We start from the raw sequence: 27,287 nt of genomic DNA on the forward strand, positions 1-27,287 counted from the left end.
GACTAGAGACAACAGAAGTCCTGCACTGATACTGCACTAATACTTCCTCCCTCCGTGAAATGGTTTTGTTTAGTTGCACTTTTGTACATAAGTGCACTTCATTAAGAAACTTCACCCCATTTAGTATATCATATTTATAAGATCCATAGCTCATAGTGGGTGGGACGCAATACCTCAAAATGATCTTAAATCTTAACATTTTGTGCTGCAGACCTCAAACATCATTTGTGTCAGTATTTAAACAACAAAGTAAAAATTAAATGGCTCATCAGCCTACTCAGGCATCCTAAATTGTTGGTAATATCCAGGCACAAACACATAAAGCAGTGTTATGACTGATGACTAGGTGCTGATGTGAGCTGTAAAATTACACTAAGACAAAGTTCAAGGAAAGATTTAGAGGCAATCCCATTTGCTCAAACAGCGTGCACCTTTTTTAAATAACCTGACTACCACAACCTAAAACATCCATTTCTAGAGCTACAATGACGAGAATAAGATCCGTACATTCATAAATGAGATTAAGATCTCATTATGAGATACTAAGTCATAATGAAACATGGAAGTGATAATCACACAATAAGGACTCAGTTTTTTTTCCTTTAGTGAATGTAATTTACTTCCATACTTTTAAGCATGCCCGCCAGTGATGAACACAGTGTGCACCAGGTCCTAACCTCCTGACAAGATTCAATAAGAGAAATCAAAAAGCACAAATCCCAAAGAATCCATGGTTCCTATTAATTTGAAACAGGCTTCAAATCAGAACCATTGACACCCAAACCCTTTTGTTATAAAATAAAATCTTTTGCAACAGTTACAGTTACGTGATGTGTTGTCTATGTAGTGAGCCGCTTTCACTGAATAAGGCATAAATCAAAGTGCAACAAAAACTGTAGATTTTTTTTCCCCCCTCCTTTCCCCCCCCCCCCTCAATGGAGGTGGTTGCTCAAAATATACAAGCTCTATATGAGAAGCTGTTTCAGGGTTACAAGACCCCACAATCTCAGCAACATAGTCTAATCTGGATGTTTCGAAATACCAAATCCTTTGTGAGGTAGTTTGATGTTTTGACTGAAATATTATACATCAATATATTCAGGCTGTCGAAATGATAAATTACCTCTGAACACCTTCAATTCTCTTAAATTCTTTTGAAGGTATTTCCTACCTGAAGGAATGATTTTGTTTTTATCATAATTATATTACTATATTGCACTAAATGGCTGGACTTGATGAAGTGTGAGTGAGTAACTGCCACTAGTCGTGTATGTCAGATACGACAGGACACTGTAGGGGAGTACCACAAGTCCTTACAGCTTCATAATGCTTAAACATTTGATGAGACTTAAAATGGACACCATATCCAAAAAGGAGCAAATCAACGATCAAAAACATGAAAATGGTTTCTAAATGGCCGTCAGTCAGTTTGCTTCATCACTGGACCATGTAGGAGGTGAATGTCTCTTCATGTTTGAGTCCGTTACGGGCGATGATTTGCTCGATGGCGATGTAGGTTCCTGTGACGAACCCAATCAAACCAACCAGGCTGATGGCGACGTTCTTGATGGTCACCAGGGGCGACAGGCCCTCTGTGTGAAAGGCTAAAATCTGAAGGATGGGTGGAAAGATCAGAGCCAGGAAACTGCTGCTGACCGAGCCGACCAATGAGATGACAAGGTCCAGCTCAGGTATGAGGATGGCGAGGGCACCTGGAGGAGGACAAACGCAGAGACAGGATGAGGGAGAGCTTTGTAACATTTTGGTTAACAGACCTCGTCTTGAGCATTTCTCATAGCAAATATTTTCAAATCCGAATCCTTCTATGTGCTTTTATAGAGAGCCAAATTCCCACCAAGGGACCTTACTTTGGAAAAGATATGTACGGTAGTCAATGGCAAGAGACAGCCAATTACACTTTAGACGGTTGAAGGAGCGGTGATGTAGCTGGAGCTTGTCTGGGGGAATCCCAGTAACACCGGATGCAGCGACGCTTCAACGAATCGCCCCACCCCTAGTGACGTCTTGACTTTTTCTCTCAATGACTGAAGCTAAAGTGAAAGAGCTTCCACGTGTACATGATGTGATAAAAAGGAAAGAGTTGTTGAATTAAACAAATCAGGTGACAAACATGTCTGCGTGGAACATTGCTAAGTTACCTAGCTAGCAGCGACCAAGAATATTAGCTTAGCATTACTGCATTAACATGTTGGTAACATTGTGTGAGACGAGAGATGTAGTTCACTGAACGGTTTTCACACAAAACTAAGTTTAACTTTACAGTTTTACGACAAACCGTCAACTTTCTTCACAGACAAAATTATCTTTTAAGTTGACAAACAGGATAAAAAAATAAGTTGTCTCTCACCGTTGACTACCGTACATATTTTTCCCGAAAAAAAAAAAGGTCCCATGGGCCGAAAGCAGAAGCGAGAGACTTAGGCTCTCTATAATGTTCATTCCTGGTTCTATTTTCTTAGACATAGACTAAGTCAAGACCAAGACCGAAGGAGGGCGAGACAAAGTCAAGTGCAAGACCAGTTCCCCACATTACATGACACAATAAAATGTGTAATGAAATGCGTCATTAAAAACAAGATCATAGGTTCTTCTCAAACTGATCTGAAAGATCCACATTCCCATTAAAACACTCACATACAAACACTAAGAGCTGAAATCAACGTAAGCATCTTCGTTCAACACTTTTCCAAGCTTACCATTGTGGCGAGGGGGGACAGTTGTTAACAGTAACACATTTTTATTAAGGGTTATTGGTTGCATTTGAAGCAATACGTTTTACATTTAATCAAAGTTAGGATGTTATCAAATAAATCAGACAATGCAAAAGCAATTCATTGATATTCCCAAAGTCATGGTCTTGAAATAAGACAGAGACAAGACCGAGTAAAAATGCGCTCAAGTCTGAGACAAGACCATCAAAAAGTGGTCTTTAGACCAGTCTCAAGACCAAGACCGGCTACCTGGGACCTATAGATTTTTTTCAATTTGGTGATCAAATTGAAAGAAATCCATAGTAAAGATCAATTTTTTTAAATTCTCATCTCTCTGGCAAAGACCATCTTTTCTGATTTTATTTAGCCATACTGTTACACAAGAATGATCATGTGTAATTAGAAGAGCTAGATGAGGAAGTGACTGCCTTGCAGAAGAGAGAAGGGACAGTTTCTTCATTTTCATCTACTCCGCTGCACAGGTCTGGTAGGAAAATCTAATCTACAGTAGATAACAGGTCAGAAAAGGTTTGACACGAAGGAAAAGAGGGATAGATGAGAAATGAGGTGAAGCATGCCAGGGAATAAAGGGAGCGTGAAGGAGGAGGAGAAAAAGAGATGGATGAGGTCAAAAAGATGACATAGAATTGGGAAAGGGGGAGAGAAAATTGAGAAGGAGAGGGCAGAGATCCCACTTTGAGAAAATAAACCGGTGATTGTGGAGATTGTTTTTTCACCACACTGCTATGTTCATCAGGGACCTGAGGCCCCTTCACCAGTTGTCGTGGAGATGGGTACAAACAGCGAGCTGCCGCCGTGCCTTGACAAAGCAAGGGCTCGCTGTGTCGCTGGTTGAATCGTCACAACCAACGTGTGTGTGTGTGTGTGTGTGTGTGTGTGTGTGTGTGTGTGTGTGTGTGTGTGTGTGTGTGTGTGTGTGTGTGTGTGTGTGTGTTTCCATTCCTGCTGACACACTCCACTGGGAAGCTTAAACCTCAAAATGGGCACGACTGTTACACGCATGGACACACCAGGAAAGAGGCTTGCTTGATTTGCTACTCACACACACATACATCTCTCTGTCTGTCTGTAAGCATCTTCTCAGGAGTAAGTGGAGACAACAAGTCGGGGGTTCTTGTTCTCTCTGTACGTCGGACGCCCATTACCAGCAGCTGATAAAAAGACTCTTTGAACAATAATCAATTGCTCACAAAGTCTGTCAAATTAACCTACGGGGCAACGGCAAGGTCAAGCTTTCATGTGACAAGTACCGTGAAAGCACCTCGCAGCCACACGCCCGCAGGGAGTACAATCTGTCACTTCTAGGAAAAGACCCTCGCCGTTGAAGGGTGCTCTTCAAACTACATTTGAAGCTTTCCGAGCCGTCAAACAAGGCAGGCGTGACCACGGAGGAGGGTGACGGGGTGGGGGTTGGGGGGGCAGTGCGTATCTAGAATACGCTGAGCCTTCATAGCATATAAACCGCAAGGCTGTAGCTAAAAGCCAGGCTGCTGTCCCCTGAGACAGATACAGAACGCGGATCATCAGGCAGCTTCAAAGGGCTGAGGAGGGAACGCACGGAGCACACTAATTTGGCCGTGCAACATCCGATCTTACAGAAACAAAGAAAACGCTCCACTTTCCTCCTGTCAGCCTTCTGGGGCTCTGGTGTGCCGGAGAGCACTCTGAACAGTGCGACACCCCCTCAGAGAATGACGAAGACATTAGAGAAGGAGAAAATGTGACGATTGTGGCTTTTGATGCTGGGTAAGGTCAGTCGTTAACGGTAACACATTTCTATTAAGGGTTATTGGTTGCATTTGAAGCAATATGTTTTACATCCAATCAAAGGATTGGCATTAGGATGTTAAATAAATCAGACAATGCAAAAGCAATTTATTGATATTCCCAAAGTTATGGTCTTGACTTTTTGCATTACTCACTGCATTATTTCAAACTGCTCCGCTGTCAGAAAATTGTTGAAAATGACTGTTGTCTTGTTGTTTTTGTTTTGTCTTGTGTGACTTTTGATGAATGAGAGCGGTCCGGGCTAATCTCACAGAGTGCATTTCCTGTGACTACTTTTGCCAGTAAAAAATGCTTTTAATGTGAAGCTGCAGCGGCAGGAATAGAACATTTTTTCACAGCTTACACTGCATCATAAACCACCTCTGCACAAAGCTATAGCCAACAGTAGGGGTTGCTCTGAGGTGTTGGATCTAAGATTGGTAGAGATGGTCTTCATTTCCTTTTCTCCAGAGTCAACCAAGATGTACTAGACGGTGTCCTACTGTCTCACTAATTTGCCTCGCCTCCAGCAATCACCAAGCAAGACGAAGGCACACGACTTGGCTGCCTCGTGCTCAGGAGCCGACTTTGGCTGATCTGCTACTCAGTGGACTGCAGCTCATTTAAGATGGAGGGGACCCAGGCAACAGCAAGTGAACAGTAAATGTCTGAATATGCTAATGTTAATTAGCTGGGGGGGGGGGCAAAAAATACAGCCAGTAAAAGAAAAGGGTCACATTAATGAGTAAGTAAATGACCATTCCTTAGCTCTGCCTGTTTTCAGTCAAGGGTGAGCAAGAACTTTGACTTTAGTAGATTAAACCTAAATGTTTCTCCAGACTGGCAAAGTTCAAGGTTTTCATGAGGATATTATCATCTTAGTTAATTACTAATGGCCCTAACAATATTTATTAAATGTATGCCATTTGCTGTGTGAAATACCTCCTCTGCTCTTATTCCCTGTATTTTAAAAAAAGTAAATTTTTAACAATGTCAAGTTGATATTCAATTCAAGCTAGATGGCCAACCTCTGTTACAAAGCAATGCAGGAAACCCTGAAGATATTGAAGATGCCTCTCACCTACATGTAGTGCCGACCAGTGGTATGTTATGCTTTTGAACTGTGTTTATTTAATTTTAACATAGACAAGAGACTCAGAACACCATCACTAAAATTGAAATGTAAATTTACCATCTAAACATACATTTCCTGTTGAGTATTGACATGAATGAGTGGTCTGAACACAGCCTAATACTACGACCTTTTGTAGGAAAGATGGACTTCAATATGGCATGAACTGTAGTTGCAAACTTAATGCTACTCAACCCACCCAGCTGAGAAACAATGTTGATCTACATTACCATGCTCTGAAAGTACACAGGGCCTATTTCAGGGGGAAAAAGAGCAGATTGACTTTGCTTTAAGATATTTTAGCAGTTTTGCAGATGTGATTATTCCATCTTGTGTAAATTCTTTAATGGTGTTGCTGCGTGTCTCTTACAAATGATTTAGGTCACTACACTGCAGAAAGTGCTCGATAGGGACAACTGGCAACACTCCTTGAACATGCGATGGTTCAGGGTTTTGTTCTGTTGTTGAGACACCATCTTTCCTGATCATAGGAGCCTGCATGTTTCAAACACAGGGCAGTTTGTTGTCAAATCCACCTCATCAATGACAAATTTACAAACCATGATGTTGCAAAGAGGAAGACAAAGACATCAGACTTTTAAATATGTATGACGATTTCTCTCTGACAGTCTCGTCATTTCAACCGCCATGATCTCTCACAATAATTAACTTGACTCTCTTACCTTCCCTCCTCTTCGCTCTCCATTTTTCCACCTCTGGCTTGCCTCCCTCTCTCCCAAAATGTCATCGCCGTGTTAAGTTAGCAATCAGCAGTTTTATGGGAATTTAAAAAAAACCTTCTCTAATAATAAGTATGTTTTTTGTACTTTGCTGCTACAGAAGAAAGTGAAGTGTCCTTTGTATATACCTCAAGCCAATATGAGTCATCATGGCTCCAGCACACAATAATTTTCTGCATTCTCACATGACTAAAAAACATCATAGGTGGGTCTAAGGAGGGGGTACATCTAGGGGAGCTTGTAGAAAAGTACAAACGTTTTCTTGCTCTGCAATTACAAATTATTGTTGGAGGGGGTGGATGTTCTAACTACCTTCTAGATCCTCAATAAATGGCTAGAATTTCTTAGGAAATTAATTAGATTAATTCATCCCTTGGGATACGTTCAGAGCAGCCAAAGCCTTTGGCCAAGTGGATACAGGATACACTCAAAGTTACCAATTCAATTTGTAGTGGCTCATGGTTGTTTGAAATTACAAAAATACAAGGTAACAGAAGCTGTCATTACAACTGTCATCTGTCATCCCTATGAGCGTTCGTAAGATTTATTTAGTCAGGAGGTGACAGTCTGCTGGAATGTGATGATTAATTTATTTAATTTTTAAATAACCTTTATTTACCAGGGAAGCATCAATGACATCAACGATTTATTTTAGTCAGTATAAACGCTCAGGTAAAAAGAAGGGACAGACAGAAAATATATATCAAAATGATAAATCAATTTGATATCCATTTGTGTTTTGTTTTTGTTTTTTTTAAGCGGCAAGATCTTCAAGTAGTAGCAGTAAAAGTCATGTCTTTCACACATGGCTCAACATGTGTAGTTGTGCGGGTGACGAAAGAGAAAGCTCCGTTTTTAAAAGTCTGTCTATGTTCAGCTCTCAGTACTATTGTATTTACTAACTGAATCTCTGTGGTTCACACTTTAGTTTCACTGCTACTTCCACATGTCTTTCCAGTTGCTGTTTACTGATCGCTTTCCAGCCATGTTTGCGCTATATTTCAGCAGTGTTCATTGAGAGGCACAGCCCCTCTCCTTCCGGTGGACCACCATGGGATCTTAGTTCAGAAAAATATGTACAGCAAAAGAACAATAATTGTTTTATATGAACTGTTCCATGTGTTACACATACGATGTGACATAACATATGAAGACAAATTTGCTATGGTGAGCTGTTTGACGAAGAGCTAAAGACTACATGCTCTACAGCTCCAACATATTATCAAGGTAAACAACACCTTTTTCCACGCTGTGCTGTCCTATGGAAAACAATTTGCACCTCTGCCAGTATGGGCTGAATGGTGACGATTGCTCACGAGTATCCCTGACATTTTAAAAATGCCATCTTCAGCAGTAGTACCTCTAGCAAGCTGCTCTAGCTCAAGAGTTCAGGCTTTCACGCTATTGCTCAAACACTACATGACTTGCAAAAAGCATCCAGGCGTCTTGTTAATGACTGGCAGTGACATTCCTGAATTATTCTTGAACCTACACCCTATAATTACTATTAAGTACAACAGATTGAAATGTTTGACTCTGAAGAACTCTGAAGAACCCAGGCGTCCAAAACACACCTCAGTGTTGATCTTAAATCAGAGAGATTTAGCCTTTACAGTATCCTATATGTGAGCAGGGTAATAAGAGCAGTGTACTGTGTTAACATGTATTTCAAAGCAGTCCAATTACAAGTGCTTCAGGGTGGAATTACAAATGACGCAGAGGACTGCAGTGATAAATGAGTAGGTAATTGAGTGAAAAGATAATGAGAGTGAGATTGAACAGAGTGAAGGAAGTGGTCTTAAATCTCGCGCCTGAGTGATTTGCAGGAACCTCTGTCCACCTGTAAACGCGCAGGTGGGTCCAGAGTATAACTGGATCAAAGTGGCCTGCGGACAGACATGTCCTGGTTTCTCTGTAGTGTCCGAGGGTTTTTGGAGTTTCAGTGGACCCAAAGATTGCCATGGACCCGAGTACAGACTAGCTACAGAGAGTAGATTAAGTGTACTTCTGTTTATTCTCTTTTCAGAATAATTGTAACTGAATTATTTGCTCAACCCCTCAGCCTGTTTTTATTTTCCATTCAACTCTTTTAACCCTGATTGTACACTGCACTGTAACTTTTATTATATTTTAATGTGTATTTTTTGTATTTCCCTATGTTGCTTTTAAACTTTTTTATATTTCCCCGTTGCTTTTATGTTTTATGTAAAGCACTTTGAATTACCTTGTTGTTGAAATGTGCTATACAAATAAACTTGCCTTGTTCTGTAGCAAAGACGGCACTTGTTGGAAAATGATTGCTCTAAACTATATGGCTGTAAGGGACTGTATGATAAAAACAAAAAAAGGATATTTGCAGACTGTTTAGAGCATGTTTTCATGAATAAATCCATATCAATCTCTTCTGAAACTATACTTGAAATAATTGACGTGCATTTTAAGGCAAATGTAAAGACATGAAGGCGATTTAAATACCCTCTCACTCCAAAGCAAAAGCTTTTATATTTTCACTCTCCAGACTCTCACACCTAGAGGACTGAATTAAGAATATGAGATCACACATTTTCTCCACAATACAAAAATGTGGGTGTTTAAAGACGTCCACTCTATCTATCTCCATCCACATACAGGTGGTACTGCGCAAAAATGTGGTTTTAGATTATATTTATAAATTAACAAAAAGCCAAGTGAGTGAACCGAAGAAAAATCTAAAATCAACATTTGGTGTTTCCACCCTTTGCCTTCAAAACACTATCCGTTCTACTACACTTGCACGTAGCGTCTGAAGGAACTCTGCCAGCAGGTTGGCCAAAACATCTTTGAGTACTACCCAGTTCTTCTGTGGATTTAAGCAGCCTGAGCTGTTTTTCCTATCATACACCTGACGATATGCTTTCATAGAAGTTCTTAGCATGTATAAAACCTCTTCAAGCCCACTGGGTCACCTGCTTGAGCTAGTTCTAAGCTTCTTAGATTGTGTATACAAATAAAAACATTTAAACTCGTTTCGTTCATTTTCTTCGCAGACATTCACGTTTGGCTCTCCGATTGGGTCTCGCAAAGCAGAAACGCGATGCTACTGACAGAGTTTTATGTCTTGACTATGCGACGACTTCCAGTTTTCAATGTTTTCTTGCTTGTATTGTTGTCTTTTGGGTATTGTATTGTTGTCTTTGCACTTGTTAAAGCACTTTGTAACTTGTTTTTGTAAAGTGCTCTACAAATAAAGATTATTATTATTAATCATCATCATCTCCCCCCGTATTACATTCAGTAACAGTCCCAGCTCGATATTGGTCTATGCAAAATAAAATCTGGTGTGTTTTTTGGTCTGTTGTACTCGCCAAATCTTCTGTAACTACGGAATAGACCATCTGCTTCATATTTACACAGATACGCCCAGTGTACATGAATGGCCACTAGATATGCGTTTTCAGTCGTTTAAATATAGACGGAGATCAACTCTGATACACAGCTAAAACGCTGGTGTAGACGGATATTGCATTTGTTTTAAATCTCTGTTTTTAAACAAAAATGGAGTATTGTAGATGGGGCCTGAGGCTACAATTGACACAGGCTCACCAAAATTAGACAACAAAAGATTGGAAAAACGTTGCCGGTCTGATAAGTCTTCATTTCAGCTGTGACATTCAGATGGTGGGGTCAGAATTTGGCCTTAACAACATGAAAGCATGGATCCATACTGCTTGTATCAACGGTCTATACATTGTTATTTCTATAATGTAAAGTGGTGCTGGAAATGAACATGTCTCATGACAATCCCAAGAGGAATTGATGAAAATAAATAAAAATCACACACACGTCATAAAACATGTACTTCTGCTGGTTTGGCAGGAAGACACGATAAATAGAAACAGTAAAAAGGGCAAAAATTACATCAGTGATACAACAAAAAGGTTAAAAAAGGCATTTTGATACAACGTAAAACCACAAAACTATATATTCTGGTACCGCACAATGATGAGCTGTCATTCTTTCTTTGTGGTGCATTGTACAACAGCTAAATGTCACCAAGAGACCTTTCTAGCCTGCCATGTCATTTGTTAGAAATTTAACATTTCATTGTGCGATACCTGCGAGACGCCAAAAAATGAAATAGCCAGACACAAAAGACATACTGGAGTCATTCATTAGACAACACCACTAAAAGTCTAAAGCCCATCTAGTTGTCCCTGGAGGCTGCCACGTTCATGACTGCCTCCCTAAACTTGAAAGTGTTTCACTGAACGAACAAGAGGAAAAAGCAATGGGGACATTAAAATCAGAAGCTTGCTTCTCACTAGACAAACTTCCTTACACATCTTGTGTGCAAAGTCAACTTGATGACCGGTGTGCTAGAGAAAAGGACAACATACAACGTTATGATTCACTTAAAGGGACCATGAATATCTGCAGTAGATTTTATGCAAATAAGGTAACTTGATGTTGAAATACATTGTCATTTAGTGTTGGTTAAATGGAAATTAGTTGTTAGGCACATTGTCAGGAGGTCACTGAAATCATAAAGAGACTTCCTCTGGGGACTATATAATGGTTACCCAAGCATGGTACAGATGGACAGACTGACCATCCAGTTATCACCATCCTTAGGCCCCATCTCTGGGCATATTAAACACCAAAATCAGATTTGAATAGTTCAACTACAACAATTAAACTCTTTAACTGGATAATTTCCTTTGTGTGATAAAAGTATAGGTAAACATAAGCAGCAAAGGGAAATTGAGAAAAAAACAAAACATTAAAATATAAATTTTAAAAGGGTGAAATAGAAAATTAAAACAGAATAAAATACATTTTATAGAGCTAATTATGAAATAGAAACAGGGTAAAACAGGACAGTAAAAGTCACAGTGCATTGCACGGCATCAATCCACAGCCTTACATTTGATCTAATTAAAGATAGTGGTTAAAAAGTCAAGTATATTGTAATTATAATAGTCAATTATTGTTAAACATAATTATGACCCAAATTTTCAGGTGAACCAAACTCTCAGTGAAATTCCAATATCAAGAACAATACTTTCTATACAAAAAGCATTTTCATGCCTCAAGTGTGTTTAGAAATGTCTAGATGCCTTGCAATCAATAACAACAACTGAAGTTTGTGCCAACAAAGTGGACACATTGTCAAAAGACCTTCAATTTTCTTTCCACTTTAAGAAGTTCAAGAAAAACCTATTCTGAAGCCTCTTTCTCTGAACAACAAACAAATTAAGTTGTAAGCACCTCTGTGAATACTACCATGAAAATGATGACAAAAGACCCCTGCACTGCGGGCAAAGAAGCTCCCGGTGGACACTTAACTTTATCTCCTCACCAAAGTCTGAGGATAAACAAGCAATAGGATCAGAGAGAGACTGTTGTTCTTTTCCTGGCTTGACATCACACTGACCCGTCTATATTTAAGAGCCCTCAGATGCTACTCCCAGGTTTTGAGGGGGCCTGAAAGCGCAAGGAAGACTTTAACAACGACAGCACTTTTACAGAGTGTCGACTCGTACGTCCTGTTCTGGAACATAACTTTTTGTCCCGTTTTGTGTCGAAAAAGACAATCTGCAGAAAGGAGTTTGACACTGACAAAGTTCTTACAGGTTACTTATACAAGTCCTGGTTGTCATTGCTTAACCAGGATGAAAACCAGATAAGAATCAGTCATCGTCACAGTGGGACAGTCGTCCTGTTTGACATTCTGCTGACTCTCCTGCGAACAAAGCTGCACCGCAGTGTCTAAAAAGTTACCTCCTGCTGCAAATGCGCAAACTTGAAAAATCAAAAGTTCTATCATGTCAGGATACTAAGCTACACACAGCATGCTCATATTATCCAACTCAGCTAGTCTGCTGGCTTTATACCAAAGGATAAAAGAGGCAAAGATCAGTGATTTAAGTTTAAGAGTTAAGTTGTTTTTTTTCCCCATCTGGACAGAAAACTTACTTTCTGATGTAGGGAAGTTGTTATATTTATTACTTGTGCTTTAATTTCTTGATTCATGTGTGAATATCCTGTATAAAATCTAAATAAGAGGGTATCATATTTCTCCAGTGTTAAGCTGTCTGATAAGCCCTCAAACTCCTGGATCTGTTCAGACCATCTGTCTGCATTTCATCCAGGAATGCTGAAGCAACACGACCTCATCAATGCAGTAATTTGTGTTTTTTCATGCAATGCTTTTTTTCCCTACTTGAAGGCCTAGTTAGGCGTGAACTCTTGGCTTGTGGGTGGCTTAATGCAGAATACAGATAAACAATAAGAGTATGGACAGAGGAGAACAACAACAGAACAGTCAGCGGATCAGTGGGATGTCCTATCAAAAGGAAGAAAACAACTGAGACCGCACATGGGGTAGCTTGATATGCTGACTGGATCAAATGCGATTTATAAAAGATTTATGCCACTGATGATTATGTTTAATAAAAATTAAAGAACATAAATATGTTTTAAATACATGAGTTGCCTCAATGGGCTGAAATACAGTACAAGAATATGCCATGCTCCAATCTAAGGGTAAACCCTTAAGGACCTTTTAGGATCTAAGAATTAGCACAGGCAAGAATATGTCGAGCAACCCTGCTCTAGACACGGAGAGTGAGAAAACATAATGACAAAAACTATGAGGGAGAGAAGGCTGATGACAGAAAGAAGGCAGAGGAGCAGTGGAAGTGAGGGAAGATTGAGTTGGAGGGCGAGGCTGACCTTCCCCGCTCAGCAGGAGGTCCATGCAAAAGACAGAAATCCTCAGGCTGACCTGTCTGCTCACAGTCCGGCTACTCTGGCTGTGCTTTTTTTAGCTCGGCTGACAGGACAGAGGTTGTCATTCAAAGATAAGGCTAGTTTAAAAACATGACTTGTACTTTCAGACACATTTGCATATATTTTATAATATGTGCTGTGACACTGACAAAGGCTGGTGAAGAGGTGTGTAGTGTGTCATTGTTTACGCCACACAGGGTACCTTTAGGGGAGTTTGTATACAGTTTGTGGCCAAAAGTATGTAGACACCAATGTCCTATTGTTTTTTTTTTTTTTCAGAATTTGGGCGTCAATGTAGGGAAAACTTATTGCTATATGACTCCACTAGTTGCAAATATAAGTTGGATTGCATTGGACTTGCAAAATAGCCCTACTTCTCACTTCAACAATTACCTAAGTAAACACTTTCCTAGAGGGTTTATGATCTCAATCACTAGTTTCATGTCTTCTTCAATTCGGCATGAGCTTCATTTAGTAAATTATGGTCTAATTTAAAAGGAAAATAGACAATAAAGCTGGGTCTGCTTTAGGACCATCTTGTGATTGACAAGTCGCTACCATGGACAACCTGTTAATCAGGATAGAGGCAAGTCGCATCTACTGCACTGTGTAAATTTGACCAGCGCTCTTCAAAAAGACTCATTATGAGTCAGCAGTTAATTTTTCCCGGTAAGTATAATTTGTTTCAAGTCTCACAAGCCAAAATTAGAATCCCAATTTACATCACAGTTAATGTGAATGACAGATGCACCTTGCAAACCAAGCTAGTTAGCACCACTTTCTCATCCGAAATGGTCACATCCGGTCACGTCTGGTTCCGAAAATCCAAGATGTCGACGCCAAAGTACCCAGGTTCCAAGATCTGGTAGAAAGCCTACCCAGAATAGTTGAGGGTGTAACATCAGCATGTTTTTTTTGTCCATGGAGTCCACATACTTCTAGCAATGCATTTTAATGTATATTTGATTTTAATTATGTTAATTGAAATCAACAGTGTTTACTTATTATTTAAAAGTAAAAAAATAAAAGCACAGGTTTTTTGTTTTTTATTTTCAGATAAATGTGGAGTGAAACATATCAGTTCAACTGCTTTTCTCTTCATTAATGCTTTTTAGTTTTTACTGTGGTGGCTTTCCAAATGTGCTTTCTAAAATAGACCTTTAGACCTATAGTAGGTTAACCACATTACTCCACATCTGATCTTTGATTCACTGCTTCTAACAGATACAAGGTCATTCAGATGAGCTGAAACAGGCGCATAAAGCAAAGGCCAAACAACAGAGGTGAATTAGCTCCACAAGACATAAAGGTGAACGTGCACACATCCCGTTTCTGAAAGGGTAAAAATATGACAGCACTACAGTCCAGCAACATGCACCGTGCATTCCCAGCGGCACACCACCTTTGTGCCACAGTGCTCAAGGATGAAGTACAAAAAACAAAAAAAAGAATAAACCCACAATAAATAATAAACCCCCAAAAGGAAGAAGAGAAGGCTCACGAGACATCCTCACGTCCTCTCTTGTTCCCGTCAACAGCTTAACAACACACGCTAGCTGCTCAGCTCAAGCCTGTGGCAAAGTGACTCATACTTTCAAAGCAAATATGAAACGACCAGTGCAGCCAATATAGCTGCAGTACAGGCAAGAAATACATTTCTTTGCTTCACGGCTTGCTTCTCTGCATAGCTGACTATGACTTATGTATTTAAAGCGCCATTAAAGAGGGGTGTGATGGCCACAGTCACAGTTCACACTCTCACCTCATTAGTTTGTTTCCTACACAGGTTCATTTCATTTGTAGTCAACCATCCAAACTACTAACATCACACCGTTTACTTGATTTGGAATGTGTTCATTTACCTTTTATTGTTTATATGACTTGCACAGATTTTAACACTGTAGGGTCAAACTGGCAATTATCTGTTATATTAATCATTTAGTTTGGCCAGACCATGATATGTTCCCTAATGTGTCAGGCAAATTTGTTCAGTTCACATATATTGTTTTTGCATTTTGATCGGGGGGGGGGGGGGGGGGGGGGGACTAAAACCCCCAGTTTTCACCTAAAAACACCTTGTGTCCTCTTTTCCTCACTGCTTGGTCCCAAGTAGGTATTATGAAAAGCAAAAATTTTCCAGACTTGGATTTGAATGGATTTACCATTAGTGGTGTTATTATGTGGAGATTTGCAGTGTGATTACAGCATCTTTCAAATTACTCTGACGACAGTTTTTGCAGAAACATCATCTAATGGTGGTGAAAATTGGTGCAGCCTATGTGTTGCTAACAACCAATTCATCTGTGTCCTCAGTTCAGACCCGAGGGGTGGAGGAGTAGGCTGGTGGAGGCGGGGTTTGATATGAATTGCTTTCTGCTAGTCTCTTTTGATACCACTGGGAGTTGCAAAGCCAGAAGTTTTCAAAACACATCTCATTAAAGCCATATGTGTATGTATAAGTCAAACGACTCTCTGTAATGTGAAAGTGTTGCTAGAATTGGAATCCATCAGAGAATCATTACCTCAGGTATTGCTTTGGTTAGCTGGTTGATCTGGTTAAGTTCTTCCAGCTTTGGGTCAAGGGAGTCAAATATTAACTTTTTATCTCCATTAAAAGGATTTTCAGTTTTTGTGTTTTGAGAATTATCTAACTCCGCATCCTCCCTCATCTCTACAGAGCGTTTTAATGTCTCATTGTTCTGGGTTTATACGGGCAAACTTTTGGTTCTGTCTCAGCATCATTTCCAGTACGCAAGTGTATGCCCTCATGTTATTGATTACAACTTGATAGATTGATATAGCTTAACGAGGCTCATTCTGTGACATTGTTTTACAAATCTACCATCTGCCACTATTGGTCAAGAATCACTTCATGCAGCTTTACCAGAGGGTTCAGCATTAACAATATTTGTGCCCATTTAGAGATTTATTAACTGATCTGCTTGGCTAAGGCAATAAGCTTCTTCACCCCTTAGCCAATCTCTGGTAAATTAGAATAGAGTCCTCACTTCAAAAGAAATCTTCCTGCATTGAAATGAACTGACCTTTTGAGCTGGGGCACAAGTCAAAGCACAGCTCAGCAGAAAGAGAGAGTGTTTGCTCAGGACCTTCCTCTCTTTTAACTCTTATCTGATTGAGCTCAAACTGAAACCAATAACAAGGAAAGACGAGGACTTGTTGTAGCACCTAGAAACAGCGAGTAACATCAGGATTCATTTCACAGTTGTGCCACTTGAAAGCCCTTAAAGTAAAATCACAAGAACAGAATAACTTTGGGACGTCAGTCAATACTGCGCCATCATTTGAAAGATTTTGACATTGTAGATTGCTACCAAGATGGTTTGTTGGCTTGCTGATCTCACATTAAGCAAAGATATTTGGAAATGTTAACCAACTCACCAAGTAAACCAATATGTTCAAGACATTCAAAGACAAAATGGTTTACTAAAAAAAAAGTCTCTGGATATTCATTTGTAGTGTCTATGTGATGCCGTTTCATCTTAATATTTACTTTCTGAAGGGTGATACACCTGCTCTGTGTAAGGCATTTCAATAGTTTATTTCTTTGTACACCTTTAGCCTCTCTTTCGTTGCACTCTCAGATAACCTTGCAAAGCAGACCAAGAGAAGCAAACTCACATCACTAAAAAACGCGGCAGCAGTAGTGTAACAAAGACAAGCTTCCCCCTCTGGACAGCCAAAGACCGATATCTGTTCTCGATTCAAAGACTGAGACCCTCAGATGCATTCTCTTTAAGATTTACTCTACACATAGCAGATGGCGCTACAATCTCATCTTGAATTCCGTATCAAAACCAAAAGTAATCTCCTTCTTCCAGATGCACATATAGGAGCAACATGATTCCTCCTTTAGTCCCCTGTCCCTTGCCTCCTTCATTCAAGCATGCGTCAGTGGGAGTAGGTCTTTTCTTGTTGCTGCACTGTGTCCATTCACAACACACACACCTAACTTCCAAATGACCTGCAGACATGAAGTGGCATATGTATGCATGTCTTCCCTTTATTAGCTTATCAACATGTTGGTGCTGAAACCCAGACAGCGTGGCAAATGTTCTCTGCATAATCTCTCTACAAGCTCCAATCACAGTTAATAAAGGAAATGAAGATCCTGGGGCTCACAAGTGCTCCGGTCCTGTAACTCAATAAGTTTGCTATGATTTGAAGTTTTATTCCACGTGAAATGAAGTGAGGAGGGAATGGCAATGAACTGAGGAGGGACAATTCTTGTTGGGAAAAAATACTTACATATTTTCCCCAATTATAATAATTTCTCTCAAGTATTATTATACTAACTGCAGTCACAAACCTAGTATTGAATAGCATTAGTGATATCTCTGCTGCACCGATACACGCTGCTTAAGATGTACATCGGTGCCTCTGCCGTGCATCTTATTCTCTCTTCAATTTCCCTCACGTACTGCATCTTCGCCATAATATAAAAGATCTTAAGCACTGACTGGTGCTGAGAAACCACAAAGTGTATCAAACTCAAATTGAGATTATTTATGAAAATTATGAATGATCTCCCTTTCAGACTGATTTAAATTGGTCTTAACATCCATCATTTGATGGAGGCTTTTATGCAAAGCACTTAATATCACCGCAAGTGCACAGAACACATAATACCCAACACCTACCCATTACATGAAACGTATTAAATGCATGAATAAACATCATTTATTTTACCAAAATGTGCCTGTGAAGGAGCTAATTTGATAAGAACTCTTTACTGGCTGCTTTGTCGTGCTTTGGAGAGGACACTGTACAGACTGCTAATCTAGACCTATTATGCTTTTCCACATTTTATGACTTATCTACAATGTTGGATGTTCATGTTAAACTTGGCCAAAACTTCAAATAATAGAGGTTAAAGTATTTAAAAGAAATCCCTGTGAGCAAAATCCTCAGATTTCCTCCTGTTCTGAACGCTCTGTTTTGAACTGCTTTACCCGTTCTACGACACACTGAGCCGGTATTCTGTATGTGGTCATTGGACTCCCACAGCAACGCTCAGCATTTGCTCAGTCTGTCTGTACCGACACCACCACCCTGGTAACATGCTTCAGGTCTTGGCCAATCAGAAGACAGTGGGCTTTGAGAGGGGGGCCTTAAAGAGACATGAGCATCCACAGCTTGTTTCAGACAGAGGCTGAAATGAAGGCCTACATGAAGAGTCGGAATAAGACAGAATTATTATTTTTTTTAAACTTTGAATCATGCAAAGCTGCTATGAAAGGAGTCACAGAACTACAATATAGGACTGGAAGAGAAGTATAATAGGTCTCCTTTAACAGAAATGGAAATTGTGGCCTTTGACCCCCTAAAAATACTCATGTCTTATAATTTTACTAGTTAACTAAAAAGTCACCAACTACATCTCAAAAGTGTCGTCATTTTGTCTTATTTTTCGTCAGCTTTGTCAGGATATGCCTTGGACTGGATCGGTCATTCCTCAAGACAGTAAGAGTGCAATGAGACCTCTCTATAGCCAGAGGAGTAGGGAAGACGGGCCATAAACCCAAGCATGCCAAGCTTTCTTCAGATCCGTGTACTCTGACAAAGCCAAGATTTGCAGACCCACTCCGGTTCGCCAGGTCAACATAACTTTATTCACTAGGAAATAAAATTATCTTTTTCAAGTTGTTTGACCCGAGTGGAGAGATCATTCAGGTTGTCCTCATTTGCTCCACACACTGTTCCAGTGAAACATGTTCTACCAATGTAGATAAGAAGCCCTCAAGTGCCATCTTCAAGTTGAAATACATTTCTGCATGTTTGGTTATTTTTATAAAAGATGCATCCACTGGTGGGTACTTAAGAGTTTAAGAGGAGAAACCGACCGTACACCTTTTCTGTGGTGAAAAAAAACAGATGTTTCCTGGTAATTAAAGAGTAACGTGTAGTATAAGAAAATATGTTTCCGTTTCAAAGTATACATAGTTATTCACAGTATAAGCAGTTGCGCAGTTAGTAAAAAAACAAAGAAAAAAAAAAAAAAAAAAGAACTGAACAGACCATAACACACTCTTATTTCAGTGCAGTACTCACTGATTAATAAAAGGGTTTGAAAATCAGAACCCTGGCAGCATTAATGTAGACACAACACAACAACCTCAATGTGTCTCAGCACTGAGGAAACACGTGACAATAAAAAAATTGGAGTTAAAAGGATTGGCAGTCCTGGCTTAACGGGAATCAATAAAAAACTGAAGCACTATTGCTGCTATAAATAGCCAAGCAGAACTATTACAAGGATTTGTTTGCTGCTGCTTGAAACTGGGGGAGGAACGAGAACGGAGGGGAAATGTAAGTGTTTGTTAACAAGACACATGCCTGTTAAGGTACTGGGTTACAATTCCAGTCACGTGTGACCTGCTCTGTCACAAAGGCAGAGTTCATACAGCTTTTTAAGAGTAAAATTCAAGCACTTTTAAAAAAGGAACCCACACCCAAACACCCATCACATCTAAATTAAAACGATAAATGTGATCGCAAAAAATAAAGTTAACAGAATTAATTTATACCCACAGCTATGAACTGTCACTTCATTTTACCAGCGGTCTATATTAACTTCGACTGTATGTTTTGATAATAATTATTTAATCCTTGCTTAATTTCCAGAGTAACGAATCAACAGAGGACTTATGTAGGATATATTTACATTTTAACTGGCTAATTAGTGTCATATAATGTCATTATATACACTAAAAATCTTACTTTAAACATATCTAAAATGTCACTAAAATAAATATCCTAATATTCCTGACATCAAAATACTGAGTGAAGTTTAGTGAATGATTGAAGAACACAGACAGTATCTGTCCTTCCTCCGCTGCTGTGATCCACTGCCTGCTTGTTTGTCAAAAGCCAAGTTTACAAGAATTTGCCAAATTTTAAGATCTGTGACAAACTGAGCTAGTTAGACTACATACAGACATCTTTCCTTTTAGCCTGTTCGTAACTATTCGCCATTAGCTTAACAAGCGGGCTGTGGTTGTAACAAAAACAACAACTACTGCAGACAAAGCAGGTGGAAACCCCCGCCATCGGTTAAACACGCAGGGGAGAGGATAGAGAAGCTGGCACGACCATAAAATAGTTTTCATGGATCTGCAGGATTCATGCGAGTCACGTTTTCAGGTCGGAAAACCATATTCAAATTTAAGCATATTACTAACCTTCAAAGCGTAATGGTTAAAATTAAGCGTTTTCAAAACTTTGTGCAAACCCTGCAGAGAGGCAAGGGAACAAGTGTCACACACACACAAACAGAAACACGGCCAGATGGACGCGCATGCAACTGCAGTGCACATATACACTTTCAGAAATATACACACAAAATCAACTGTTAACCTACAGAACCACACACCTGAAGAAGTGCTGACCCTGGCATCCCCTCACCCACATGCAGTACACACATCAGGGCTCAACGTTAAACTTTTTTGCCACCAGTAAAAAATTGTCTTCGGGCCAGTAAGTTTCAAAACCCACTGGCCCGAAGACAATTTTTTACTGTCCCTCCCTCCAAAAGTTATTTATTAGTGTTACAACAAAACCAAACATTTATAAGTTATGTTATTCTGTTAACATGTTTAATCGTTTATTAAATACATCTTGGATATTAAAAAAAAAAACTAAGCTAAAATGTAATCAGTTAAAATTATAAAAAAAAACAAACAAAAAAACTACTTTTAAAACAAAACATACTAACAGACTCAAACATGACGTGCTCTCTCTCCTGCTGACAGCCATTTAAAGAGGTGGTATTCTGCTTTTTGCCTTTTTCCTCTCTCCTTTATAGAGTTCTCTCTTTTTGTGCATGTAATAGGTTTGCAAAGTGAAAAAGCCTAAAGGGGAGTTCCCATCTCCCACAGAGAACTCTGCGCTGAACTGCCTGAAAACACCTCGTTTGTAGTCCAGCCGTTTCATGTACAGCTGAAACGAAGCCGTGTTTACCGGCTTCTCATTGGCCCGCCCTTCTCTGCTTCTGATTGGCTAGTAGTCCTTAACTAGGAACTGCGCATGTGCAACTCCCAACAAAGATGTTGTAGAGGCAAGATGTATCACTCCATAGCCAAAACTAAGCGTTTAACACACAGGGTGAAAAGAGGAGCTGCAGCAATGTGCAGTATGACAAAAATATGGTGTTTTTTGAAAATTAAACCTGTTCTGGTACAACCCGTAAATAAGATTTTGAACCTGAAAATGAGCATAATACCACCTCTTTAATAATATAATGTACACAGAGCAGTGGATACAAGTCGCCTCTATCCTGATTGACACATCGCCATGGTAGCGACATGTCAATCACAAGGTGGTCCCGCCCTAAAGCATGCGCTGCTTTCTGGTCCATTTCCCCCTAAATGGGACCATAATTTACTAAATGTTCATCATGCTGTGTTGAAGAAGATTTCAAACTAGCGACTGAGACCATACGTTCATTATGAAAGTGTTTATTGAGCTCAGTTGAGAAGTAGGATCAATTTGCCATTATTTGTAACGGAACTGGACTTCTTTTTGCAACCAGCGGACTCGCCCCCTGCTGGCCGTTAGAGGGAATGCAGGTTTAAGTTCCGTCTATATGGTTTTGCTTTTTTAGACCCAGAGGTTACCACTTCATTGGAGATTAGAGAAACGACATTTGACAACCACTTGTCACGTCACTATAACACAGAATTGGACAACGTTGCGCGCCAAGAGCTGCGAAGCAACTGCAAGATGTTGAGTTTCTAATGCAATTTTTTTCGTTTTCGTTTTACTTTTTACCGGCCCCGGGCCACCGTAATTGTCGAGCCCTGCACATACACACTCACTTGTTGATATACACGCATGCAAAGACTCAAAACAGCACATACTCAGAAACACATATAGAAGGTGGCCAAAAAAGCAGGAGCATCTTAAAATAAGAACCATGCAGAAAATAACTGAACAGGTTTTTAATGCTGGTACTTTGTTTTTCAGACTCTCACACACAAACAGGAAAGAAATGAGCAGTCCGTGTAACCTCAAAGAATGCACACATGAGCATCCACACTTCATGTAAATGCTGGCTGAATGTTACAGAATGAGGTTGAGGATATCGATCAATCAATCAATCTCAATGAAGAGCTGTGTTTCCTCCCATCCCATTACGGTCTATGTGACAGCAGTAGTCAATTCTGCTGGTCTCACACTGGCTGTTCAGATGTTTATATTTTTAATGACTGACTGTATACATTTAATTTAGATGACAGAAATAACCTTCAGAAGCCCCATTTAACCGCTAATACAATATCTACAATAAATGTAGAGAAATCGAATAATACACACTTGGCTTGCATTTATTGTTACTATTGCTACTCAAGAAAAAAAATATCAGGGGTCTTATAGAGATTTCATACAACCAGCTTTAAATACACCAAGGGCATTAATAGAGCGTAAAGACACACAATGGTTCTCAACGAATCTCAGAGGGAAAAAACAGAAAACGGCAGCAATAGAGCAGCTTTTACAAACTGAAAGCAGATAATTAAAAATCACACGTCAGTGATTAATTCCGCTGCGGACCAGCTCTGCAGAAGAAATGTATTTCCACCACAGGAACTTTCCTTGGGGACTAAGAACCTTTTGAGGGATTTATCATGCATTTGAACCAGGGACAAATGCATGACAGATCAAAACACAGACAACTTCTAATTGTGTACCGCTTAATCCCAAGTTGAGAAGGGTGCAACTAGTATCGATATTAGAACAATCGATGGACATTTTTTGATGATTATGAATGTTAAAATCAAATTCAAGAAACAGAGAGGCAGAGGCAGTTGAATATGCAAAGTTCGTGAAGTAAAATTAAGTATTTGCTCACTGATAATTTATAAAAAACTACAGTGGAATATTAGCCAAGCTGGCTAAACTGGCACATCTACAGACATGTTTATCAATGTGCACGGTCTCTGTAAACTTAAACTCTATAAATAAATAAAACACCCAGGAAATCAGCTGAAATTACTGTTACTGAGAACAAAGACACGTCTTTCAACAGACTCTTGCTAACTTTCACAGCCAACCAACGATTCTTACCAACAACCTTCTGAGTAGGGCTGAACGATTTTGGAAAATAATCCTATATTGATTTCCTTCTTCCCCCCCCCAATATTGCGATTTAATACCAACACAATATTAGATAGACAGAACATACACTGTTCTTTCTTGTGGGTCAGGCCTGTGTTATCATGAATTAGGTAGAATTGCTATTATGAGCAATGGTGGAGGAGATATCAAATTATAAGCGATCAATATAAAACCAACAGTTCGTCCTTATCTATTAATGCGTTCTTATCTCAGTTCAAATCTCCTAGGAGTCCATCTTTCTGTATCCCAGTAAGCAAACAAGAAATACTCAGTTTGAGGTTCAATTCAAAAGTGTCACCTCTCATGTTTAATAGACAAGCTTAGGAATTCTCCAAAAAAAGAAAAAATGATTGGGTCAGACATTTTTCTACTTTCCTGCTGTGTTAATCGTCTCACTACACCTAAGATTGATCCTGTGACCACTTGTGGGGGGTCCTGACCCCAGGCTGGGAACCACCAGTCTGGCATATTCCCCACTTTCTGTTCCAACTTAAGCACGATTTCTATCTCCTGATTCCCTTCTGCTCTCAGCCCAAATTATAGTTTATCACCGGGATATAGCTTTGACAAAGAAAGGGCAATTTCACACTTTTACACTTACTAAAGATTACGGGATATTAAACTTATATAAAAAAGTAATTATTTCATCTTCACTGACTCAAACGTCGTGATTCACTCTACTGTGAATGAAAGCCTGCATTATTGTTGGGACTAGTTTACACTTACATGTGAAGATGACCAAGACGGTGCGGAGCAACAGGTCGACAGCTCTCTCCCACCTCGCTGACACGCGAGCCAATACCGGTGGTATGAGAATCTCTGCTGGAACATAGAACTGCAGGGCGAACGTGATGAAAATACCAAAAGAGTACAGCAGCTTCACAGCCTGGTATGTCCTGGAAACAGTGATTGAGAAGAGGGTAAATTGACAGAGGAAGAAAAAGCGACAGAAATGTGAAAACAAAACCAAATCACCCTAAATTAGGTGTAATAAAGTTACAGCCAATTAACAATCATTGAAATTCTTTTAGTGCACTGAAATGCAGCTAATCAAAACCTTTCATAAAATACAAACGAGCATCAACCTCAATTTTCAAGATCCATCAATAAACATATTAAAAGATGAAGACGAATCAATTAGCAGTCATTGTAAAACAAACTGCAAACAGTGACTATAACTTCTGCTCCTTTTTTTTTTTATAAACGGAGATGCTGGTAATTATAGTCTTTGCGTTTTCAACCTCATTGAACAGCCAATCTTTTCCACTAATTAGCTGCATCAGTTTGAATCACAGGAGGGATTTCAAAAGTCTCCTGCTGCAATGACGATAGTAACAAGTAATAAGCAAACAAATCCAATTGGAGTATTTGGGTTTTAGTACCTTTTTTAAAACCTAAAAAAGAAAATGCTGCAAGGGACACATCACAGAGTTGTCAGTAAATTTAATTTGCTAACCTACATTTTATGCGATGTCTGGAGATTTGTGATTAGCTCACTGTCAGGAAGGACACTAGTAATAATCCGAGATGTTTGAATAGCCTTGTCTCGGTTTATGAAAAGTGTTATATTTATTGTTCTGAACACCTGGGGCAGGGGAGGCCTTTCCTGCCAAAAATTCTCAGGAAGTCAAAGAACTGTTTGCTGAGAATTGGGAGTTTGCATGGGCAGTGACAACCCATCACCACCTATACAAATTCACATCCTTTCTGTTAACCTTCTAGAGCACCCAAAGGACAAACCTTATCTGCTGGACCCATGTTAATTCCCCCATTCCTCATAGTCTCTATATGCATGTAGTAAAAGATTAATAACTAAAGTGTGCTCTTCAAGACAAAACCTTGAGATTAGGTAATAAAGCAACCCCTGCTCTTTAATATTTTACTTGATTAAATTACCACACACACACACACAGTCACAATCCGACTTATCTGTCGATTTGAGAAAACCACGTTTTACCGGGGTCGTAAATGCAACTGCGGCTGCCAGGTCGCATGTTAGTGACGTTTGCTAGAGCTAAGGAAGCGTCTTGCCGGCCAGTGATCGGAGGTGTCTGGTAGGAAATTGGATTCTCAGTGTAATTTTATAATTATTAATAGAGGCGTACGGTCGGGTTGGATTAACGGTAAAGCGTCGGCACAAATTCGCACCTGGACGCGTTTCTTTACTGGAGCTTCCGATGACTGACAGGCAAGAGAAACATTCACATGCGTTTCTCGCACTGCAAGTACCATTTCCTTTAGAGATTTAGAAGTGATTGAGTGCAACGATTTTGGGTTGAACTGAGTTACTTTGATCTGATGATTCTTTGTTGTGAAAAAAGCTGAACTAAACAAAGTATAACTATCCTAAAATGATTTAATGTTTGTGTGTGGGATTTTATTCAGGTTTTCCTAAATCATGTCATATTTTCTTTTGAGGGTGTATATACTGCCTTGTTCATTATTTGTGGGTGGGAATAACTCTTTGATGACTTGTGAGGTTAACCCTGGCTGGCGCCCAATTAACAATTAAATATCTAAGTTGTTGTAAAACCGCCACAACGTATAAACACGTACATTAGAGTAGTACAGTCACAATGGTTTTACTGGGTTTTGATACTTTACACTCCTTTTCATTTCTGTCAGACAATTGAAAGTGACTGAAGGAAATCTCATTCGTTGATACAAGTCTGAATTAGATTACGAGAAGGAAACTTCATACAAACAGCTTAAAAGTGTTTATTGATGGCAGCATGAAGTTAGAAATTGCTGGTCCACTTCCCATTTGCTCTTGGTATAATGTAACAAGCATACGTCGCTCTGATGCCACTTCGAGAGCACAGGAAAAGTGGGTGGGGGAGTAGCAGGCGATTTAAATGAACACACCCGGGGTCTCATTTATAAAAACTGCGTACACTGAAAAAAGGGAGACTGGTCACCTGTTAGATTTATCAAATTATATTTAGTGTATTTTACTAAAGGGTTTTATGTTCTTAAGTGAAACGTGATAGCATTGTGTGGACTGCACATTAAATGCAGAAAGTGTGAACAAACATATTTAGCTCATGTTGGGATAAAGTTAGTCAATCAAGTGAATGTATTAGTTCTCATTTTTTCTCGCGTTATTCACGCACGGGTGCAAATGCATTTCGGGAAGAAGAAAGAATAGTCCGCGCTTTTTCCGACGTTCCCACTTGCAGCTTCCAGCTCAACTCGCCCTGGGTCGATTCCACCGTCGCTCAGCTCAACTCTGTAAGTATGCTTTGCTAATAGCCTGCTGGTAACCGCAATGAAATAATGTGGGACTCCCATTTTCGAAGAGAGCAAAGTAAATATCAGATTTTACAAGATGAAAGTGAGACTAATGCGGGGACCGCTTTGATCTTGACCGCTCGTTAAGCACCTGCAACAAACGGTTGCGTAGCTCAGAGTAACTTTACCAGTGAGAGAGAAACAGTAACGTTAGAGAGAGACAGCGTGCACCCTGTAATTTACAGACAGAATACAATAATGGTTCGACGAATTAGAGGTTTGTTGCAGCAAATTGAAATTGAGCATTTTTGGAACAAGAAGGTTTTGGTAAGTTTTATTTAGTTTATGTCGAATTTAAATAAAGTTTGTTTTAACTATGAGCTAACAAGGTAATGTTAAAATAATTTGAGCTAACGTTAGTCATAGTTAGCCAGAGATACTTGATATCAGAATGTGTATGGTTGTATTTTCCTGTGTTTATTGGCTAACTGGGTTTAATTTATATAATCTATTGGTTACTGGAGAGATTAAAAAACAACTTTGGGGGCGGCGCAAACACCCAAAATACTGCTTTGCCAGGAACTGCATTCATGTTTTAAGTTGGATGATACATTTTGATAACGTTTTAGAAAAGTCAAAGGGTCACTGTATCTACAAAATGTATTTTTTTAAATGGTTCTTAGCTGTTCATCAAACAAGAAGGAAGAGTTTGACTTGAAAGTCTTATGATTTTAACATATAGTCTACTTTTTATTTCATGGT

The 27,287-nt window shown here is 39.4% G+C and overlaps 1 protein-coding gene across 2 annotated transcripts in view; it reads right to left on the bottom strand.

The window, feature by feature from the left end:
- Window positions 1–591: 591 nt before the first annotated feature.
- The window catches only part of slc36a1 (solute carrier family 36 member 1), a 48,206-nt gene continuing 21,510 nt past the window's right edge, over window positions 592–27,287 (bottom strand). For both annotated transcript variants that reach the window (XM_046030384.1, XM_046030385.1), the window contains exons 11-12: window positions 24,021–24,190; window positions 592–1,712 (exon numbers count right to left, since the gene is read on the bottom strand). In XM_046030384.1, the coding sequence (XP_045886340.1) occupies window positions 1,438–1,712; window positions 24,021–24,190 (445 nt within the window). In that variant the 3' untranslated portion in view covers window positions 592–1,437. The remainder of the gene's footprint in view (window positions 1,713–24,020; window positions 24,191–27,287) is intronic.

This window comes from Micropterus dolomieu, linkage group LG19, assembly GCF_021292245.1.
Source record: "Micropterus dolomieu isolate WLL.071019.BEF.003 ecotype Adirondacks linkage group LG19, ASM2129224v1, whole genome shotgun sequence".
In the NCBI taxonomy this organism is placed as follows: domain Eukaryota; kingdom Metazoa; phylum Chordata; class Actinopteri; order Centrarchiformes; family Centrarchidae; genus Micropterus; species Micropterus dolomieu.